Source organism: Rhinoraja longicauda, chromosome 16 (genome assembly GCF_053455715.1).
Source record: "Rhinoraja longicauda isolate Sanriku21f chromosome 16, sRhiLon1.1, whole genome shotgun sequence".
Taxonomy (NCBI): domain Eukaryota; kingdom Metazoa; phylum Chordata; class Chondrichthyes; order Rajiformes; family Arhynchobatidae; genus Rhinoraja; species Rhinoraja longicauda.
In genome coordinates, this window is record NC_135968.1 from 28,391,406 (window position 1) to 28,399,017 (window position 7,612).

At 39.4% G+C, this 7,612-nt stretch overlaps 1 protein-coding gene across 4 annotated transcripts in view; it reads right to left on the reverse strand.

Annotated features, from left to right (window-relative positions):
* The window catches only part of LOC144600947 (factor VII-activating protease-like), a 33,553-nt gene extending 26,406 nt beyond the window's left edge, over positions 1-7,147 (reverse strand). For 2 of the 4 annotated variants that reach the window (XR_013548205.1, XR_013548206.1), the window contains exons 1-4: positions 7,022-7,147; positions 6,389-6,497; positions 5,228-5,342; positions 4,115-4,139 (exon numbers count right to left, since the gene is read on the reverse strand). Coding sequence is in view for 2 of the 4 variants with exons in the window: in XM_078412841.1 (XP_078268967.1) it covers positions 2,207-2,314; positions 4,115-4,139; positions 5,228-5,236 (142 nt within the window). In the remaining 2 variants the exon portion in view is untranslated. Of the gene's footprint in view, positions 1-2,206; positions 2,315-4,114; positions 4,140-5,227; positions 5,343-6,388; positions 6,498-7,021 lie in introns of all 4 variants that reach the window. The other 2 variants (XM_078412841.1, XM_078412843.1) reach the window with 2 other exon arrangements.
* Positions 7,148-7,612: the final 465 nt, after the last annotated feature.

Sequence of the window (7,612 nt, forward strand, 5' to 3'; positions counted from 1 at the left end):
TAAACCTGTCTTATCCATGTACCGGTCTAAATGTTTCTTAAACATTGCCACAGCACATACCTCAACTACCTCCTCTGGCAGCTTATTCCATATACCCAACATTCTTTGTGTAAAGAAGTTACCCCTCCTATTAAATCTTCCCCCCTTCATTTTAAACCTATGTTGTCTGGTTCTTGATTCTCCATCTCTGGGCAAGAGACTGTGCATTTACCCGATCTATTCCAGGTCTTCCAAGTTTTTAAAAGTAATATGTTGATTCACATCATTAAATTTACAAAATCTTGGCCTCCAGAGGTTGAGGTCCTAACTTTGACCAGTTGGGTTGATATAAACCTCTAAGAAATCAGGTATTTCTGTTCATGCTTAGCTTTTCAGCATAAGGTATCAGCTATCAGCAAAGGTCAGCACTGTGGTGTAGCGGTAGAGCTACTACCTTACAGCACCAGCAACCCGGGTTTGATCCTGACTACGGGTGCTTGTCTGTACGGAGTTAGTACATTCTCCTTGTGACCACTTGAGTTTTCTCCGAGGTCTTCGGTTTCCTCCCATACTCCAAAAACGTACAGGTATGTAGGTTAATTGTCTTGGTAAATGTAAAAATTGTACCTAGTGTGTGTAGGATAGAGTTAATAGACGGGGATTGTTGGTCGGCGCGGATCCGGTTGGCTGAAGGGCCTGTTTCTGCGCTGTATCTCTAAACTAAAACTAAATCTGTAGTTCCTTGTTTCTTTTCTTTTTGGTGTGGGCTTTTTGGTGAGCTGGGTAATGATGACCCTCCTGCCTACTTGGGGATTAGTGAAGTCTGTCACGTGGGTTTAACCTTTTGCTGCTACCTGTTGTAGTCTGGTGTGAATTCAAAAGAATGCCTGTGAACAAGCAGCTGTGATATTATCAAACTCGTTGAGCAGACAACCACATTAAAGAAAACTCACAAACAACATGCCAGGATAGATAAAGCGTAATTTTTAGTTAATGGTTCAAACATTTTACAAGCTGCACAATAAAGAGTAGAGCATACGTGTGAAATATCATAGACAATTTTTTTTTTAAATGATGTATGCACTTGAGGGAATTAATATCTACACACTTGAAATCGTTTTTTTTTTAAGTTGAGATAATTTACCAGCCAAAAATCACAGCTTCACACACAAACATGAATTCATTTAGATCTCATATGATAAAGTGGAATATTTTTAGGGAATTTTACAATGACATTCTAATTGGTTCAACTGATTCCTCTTGCTTTTGTTGGAGAAGGCTACAAAGTGTGCAATCAGTAGGAGGGGGCTGAATTGCTGACAGCCGCATCAGAATTTCCCAAATTAACTGCACATACGTGGAAGGTCCAAATACAGTACACAGACGGTTTCACAGGGTGATAATGATGAACCCTGTCAGTTGTACTCAACCAGCAGCACAATACAAGATAATGTTTTTAATGATTTGGTAATGCCAGCCTTGGTAGCTTTTCTCAGAAGGACTTTAGATGAAGATAAAGGATAATTTATAATGTATAAAATAGCTTATATATCAGAACAAGTGCAATATGAACTTTTATCCAATTTCCACAAAGGGAAAATGACCTGATGTTTGGAAAAAAAATGCTAGAAATACTCAATAGATCAGGTAGCACCTGTAGAGGGAAAGCCTGTTCCTCAGTCTACTGACCAATGTTGTCTATCTTTATTTCACTATTTATTTATTTAGGCGGCACAGTGGTGCATCTGGTAGAGTTGCTGTCTTACAGTGCCAGAGACCCGGATTCTATCTGATCTCAGGTTCTCCCTGCACCTGCATGGGTTTCCTCTGAGGGCTCCCACATTCCAAAGTTGTGTGGGTTTGTAGCTTAATTGATATCTATTTAATTGATATCTAGTTGCCTCTAGTGTGCGGGGAGTGGGTGCAAAGGTGGGATAACATAGAACTAGTGTGAACGGGTGATTGATGATGACTCGGTGGGCTGAAGGACTTGTTTCCTGAAATAAACTAAGATCACTGCACTTTGTGAATCGGATACATCTTTTTAAAATTCATTACAAGGCACATTTAATCTTGCCAAATATAAATAGAAAAGAGTTTGAAAAAATGTTGGTGTCCTGAAAACTGCTATGAACTGAAAAAATGGTTAACCTTATTTTATTATCAAATAGCCAAAACCAGTAAATTGATTGCCAATTTTTAACAAGCACTTAGCATTATTAATTACCTATTTCACAAAGGGATCCATTGTATAGTATCGGGCAATGACATCTGTAGCCATTTTCTGTCAGTGCACAGGTTCCACTATTCCAGCAAGGATTTGGATGGCAATTATCTGAAAGATTTATTTTAATGTCATTTCCCAATAATTGGATCTTCCATGGGATCTTCACATTCCTGTCTGAGAAAGGTTCCTGTAATTTTCCAACTGCCCCCAACATTTCTGTCACATTCAATGTGATCTCACAACCGGTCACATCTTCCTCTCCTCATCCCTCTTTGCTTCTCCAGAGAGACCACCCTCTTTGCAACTCCTTGGTTCACTCATTCCTTCCTACCACATTTCCAAGCAATTTCCCCTGAGAGCTCAAGAGATGTAACGGCTGTCCCAGCACCTCTTCTCTAACTTTCATCAAGGAACCACAGTAGGTTTTCCAGGTGAGAAATCTTCCGATCTCATCTATTGCATTCGGTGCTCCCGATATCCATTCGGTGTCCATTTTATATCAGCGGGACAGCATTGACTAGGCGACCCTTTCACCGAACACTTGCGTTCCATCCACCAAGGCCAGCTTGCAAACCATTTTAATTCACCTTCCATTGCCATACCCAACTTTCTGTCCTTGTCTTCCGCCATTGCCGGAGTGAGTCCACTCACCCATCGGAGAAACAGTACGTCATATACCGTTTGGTCAACAACCCAATCGTGCAACATTGAATGCCCTAATTTCAAGTAGGTTCGATCCTGACTAAGGGTGCTGTCTGTACGGTGTTTGTACGTTTTACCCGTGACCTGCGTGGGGTTTCTCCGAGATCTTCCGTTTCCTCCCACACTCCAAAGACGTACAGGTTTGTAGGCTAATTGGCTTGGTAAATGTAAAAATTGTCCATTGTGGGTGTAGGATAGTGTTAATGTGCGGGGATCGCTGGTCGGCACGGACCCGGTGGGCCGAAGGGCCTGTTTCCATGCTCTATCTCTAAACTAAACTGCTCCTTTTCCCTTCGTGTGCTCATCTAACTTCCCTGGCTCCCCTATTGCCCTTTTATCTTACCCCTTCCCCCCTTAGAACTATCTCAGCCCATATCTCTCCCTCCAGCATTATAATTCCATGCCTCATCGTCTCTCCTTTTCTGACACCTTTTTTTCCTCCTTTTCATGAATAGGCTTTGTCAGTTACTCCACTCGTTGGCTAGGCTTCAACCCACCTCTATCTTTCTTTTCCAGCAACCTCCCCACTACTCCATCCTTCTGAAGAAGTGTGCAGGTCAGAAACGTCATCTGTCATTTCCCTTCACAAATGCTGAGTGCCGGCTGAATTCCTCCAGCACTTTGTTTTTTGCGCAAGATTCCAGCATCTGCAGTTCCTTGTGTCTCCATTGGATTAAAGCTCCTTATCTCGCTGTGTTTTGTTGCATTTAAACCACTCAAACCCTTTAAATATCCTCTGCCCTATGAAACTGATGTTATGAACACATAATATTTAGATTCCTAAATCGAGTTTCCCTTTCTTAAACTCACCCACACAGGTAAAATTGCAGCTTTTGCAATCAATTGTGTTTTGGGTGTGTATCATGAACAAGCTGTAATATTATTTTACTAATAGGATGGAAATCTCAATGGGAGCCATCAGTAACCTCCTCGTTAGTGCACTTTAAATTGTAGAAATTTAAAAGTTTGATTAAAAGAAACAACTTTCTACATTTGTGACATGAGACTAATTGACTTTGCGATTTCTCAGCCTCATTAACACTGGAAATTAAATTTGCGAAGAGCTTCTATTTAACAGCAGTCTCTTTGATACTGATATGCTTGGTGAGAAATATGCCTAACTTACTTCAATCAAAATAGTTCATAAAAATCACCTCATATAATTCAGATAATTTGTATTAGTATCTACAGAAAAATTGAACTTACCAAATGATGAATTTGAAGAGGCTTGCTGTATGAAGGAAAAGCAAAATCCTCACGTAAGAAAAATGTTATATGAGTATTAACTCTATTTTAACGTTATTATACTGACTAAGAGTACTGAGCAATAAAGAATCGTCCATCTTGAAGGAAGGCACAAAATGCTGGAGTAACTCAGCGGGACAGGCAGCATCTCTGGAGAGAAGGAATGGGTGACGTTTTGGGTCGCGACCCTCAGACATCTTGAAGGAGTTCTGTTTTTCTCTGCAATGGGATACTCACGTTCCTTTTCAATTCTTCTTTGTAATAAGGCATCCACGTCTCAGCATCTCGACTTCTGTAATAATTTTTGTGACAATATTTATTGAATAATTTATTGAATAATTTATAAATTTCAGTCTGAAGAAGGGTCTCGACCCGAAACGTCACCCATTCCTTCTCCCCTGAGATGCTGAGTTACTCCAGCATTTTGTGATGCCTTCAATTTGAACCAGCATCTGCAGTTATTTTCCTACACTAATAATTTCAGGTAATCACCCCTGTACCTCACAAACCCTGCATTCATTTCCTTTTTCTTTGTCCTCTTCTGGTATTTCACATTTTGTTCATCTTTTCCTATTAAGATCATTCCCAGAATCATTATGTGTTACTCACTTGCCTTTACCAACCTTTCTCAACTGGCACCATCAACACTTGAGTGATTTAGTCACTCCTGAGCTCCATCCTTCTTTTTTCATTTTCCCAACCCTCCCGCATTTTCTCTGCATGCTCAAACTTAATTATTTTTTTAACTTTTGCCAGTTCTGATGATAGTTCATTGCTCATCATTAATACTCAACTTGCTGAGTATTTCCAACATGTTCTGTTTTTAGTTAAAAAAAATCTTAGAAGTGTAAATTCTGCGAAAAGCTGTAAAAAAAATAATTTTATTTCTTACAAAACAATGAAGCTCTTATTAAACTATCAAATTCGCTCATTACTCCTTTGATTTGTGAGACACACAGAAGGAAGGGCTGGTATTTTGCTCATGCAAATACAAAAGTGAATTTGGCTGGTTCAGATATTTACATGTTCACACTATACTAAAAAGGGGTTGAAGTTCCAGTGGGAATAACTTACCTTTCCCATTTTGTTTAATCTGAGAGACAATCGGCATCTTTAATGAATGATGTGTCCAATAACACATTAAAATTGCTGATGACATGAAAATAGGTATGATGAGTATAATTGGACTCTGCAATAGGATACAAATTGGTTAATTAGCACCTGTGAAATTGGCAAATGCAATTTAATGTTGGAAAATATAATGTTGTGCCCTTTGAAAGGAGGAATCAAAAGGCAGAGTATTATCTAGATTGCAAATGAGGGTGATCCCTCTCCATCAAATAGACAGGGAGCTAGAAACGTTAACAAGCAAGTGCAGCATGTGGTTGTAATGTAAGGGTTAAACAGACTGTGTCAGCTCAAACGGAATTGTCAGCCAAATTAACTGTGCCACTTGTCAAGCCTTAGCTAGGGAAACAATTAGATGGTTTGGAAGGATGCTTAGGCTAACTCAGCAGGACCAGTAGATCACGAGGCCACCTGCAAGGTTACAGTAGAAGAAGATGTGAATTTGAAATACAAACAATTCAAAGAATAGAGAGGAATAAACACACTAAAACTTTGGGAAAGGCTCAGAAGTTGTCCCAGCCATTTGACAAGCTTTGTTAAGGATAAAGATGATGCAAACAAATACAAGAACAGGAACACGCAGGATGTGGGCAGGCAGGAATTCATAAATAAAATATGAAGGAGCTTCCCCCCTCACTTCACCTTACATCATTGTCTCTGCTAATGGCTGCTGGATGGGAGATGCCATCTAGAAAGGTGAACCCTTGAAGGTAGTTTCTTGTGCCACCCCCATGGTATTGCATCGGGCCTGCAATGTGACCAGATCCAATTTGTGGCGATAAATGATTACGTACTGGACCTGTATTGTACAGTGGGTGTAGTTATGCATGTGGAAGATAGAATATTGCAGGATTAGATCTCCACTTGTCTACATCCACATACACCATAAGGTGTGACACACCAACGTATGTGGACGTGGCTGGGGACATGTGGAAAGTATGCCAATTATAAGTGTACCAGTATGCTAAGTGACCTTCATCACTAAAACACTCCTATGATTATAGTTTGTCAGATGTTCATATAATTTTGTGATTATTCAATCCTTGGTCCAGGCTTTCTTTGAGAATAGAAATGTTCCCATTGTTTGCATAAAGAAGTTATCTTTACCTTTTGATGTGGAGGCATCAGCAAGCACATGGGCACATCTGTCTAAAATGCCAACACCTTAGATGGGCATCTTTGCACACATCAGGTAGTCTCAAAACGAAGTAGTTAACTAGAAAATAAATTTAAGGAAATAAAAACTATAGAAAAAAAGTTGTATTTGACATTTAAGCTGCCAACCACAGTAAAGGTCAACCAACCCAGGAAAAGCATATGATGTAATTTTTCCACACAATGCTATTTTCACTGGTTTTCTGGAAGCAAAGTTTAGACAATTGAGTCTTTCTCATCAGAATTTGTCAGTTGTCTGAAATTCATCTTGGTAGCAGAGGCAATATTCACCAAATATCTACTCCAAGAGTAGTTTCTGAACCTATAGGAAATATTCAGCCTGTTCCAATCAGAATTTCCAGCTTTAAATGCACTTTAAAATATATATCCCTTGACTTCTGTAACCAAATTATCAATTTAAATAACCACTTCATACCTTTTGACCCAAAGCTGGCAAATTAATAAATTAATCACCAAATTCCTAATACATATTCTGAGAAGCACTGACATCTTAAACAGAACACACTTGAAAAATGAAAAGGACAATGCAATTACTTGCACAAATTATTTCAATGATGTACTTACAGTCAATGACACCATTGCAAGCCAAGCTAAAAACATCCTCAGAGGGTAAGTTAGAAGCAAGCGCAGAGAAAATGGGACTGTTATGTGAAGAGTCTGCAAGTGGCCTCTGCCACAATTATTAAGCTGTTGATAGTTTTTATAAGATCAAAGTTCATTTGATCAGGAGTCTTCCATTAACCACTGTTTAAATAAAAATTATCTGGATCTTATTTAGCAAAGAGAGGAAGCTGTTGCCATTAGTGGATGATGCAAGGTCCCGGCACACAGGTTTAAAATTTGGGGCAAAAGTACAAGGTGGATTGATTCCTTGTTTGCTCTGGGTTCAGTTATGATCTGGACCTCAATGCATGTAAAGTGGTTGGGGAACAGAATTACTAAATCCTTTAAACAAGTGATTGGATTTTCATTGGGCAGAGGATAAATTGGATGGCACTGGGGATAGTGTAGGAAGGAACTGCAGATGTACACCGAAGATAGACACAAAATGCTGGAGTAACTCAGCGGGACAGGTAGCATCTCTGGAGAGAAGGAATGGGTGACAATACCTAAGATGTAGATCTTAAAAAAGGGGATGTGAATTCTTTGCGGAGT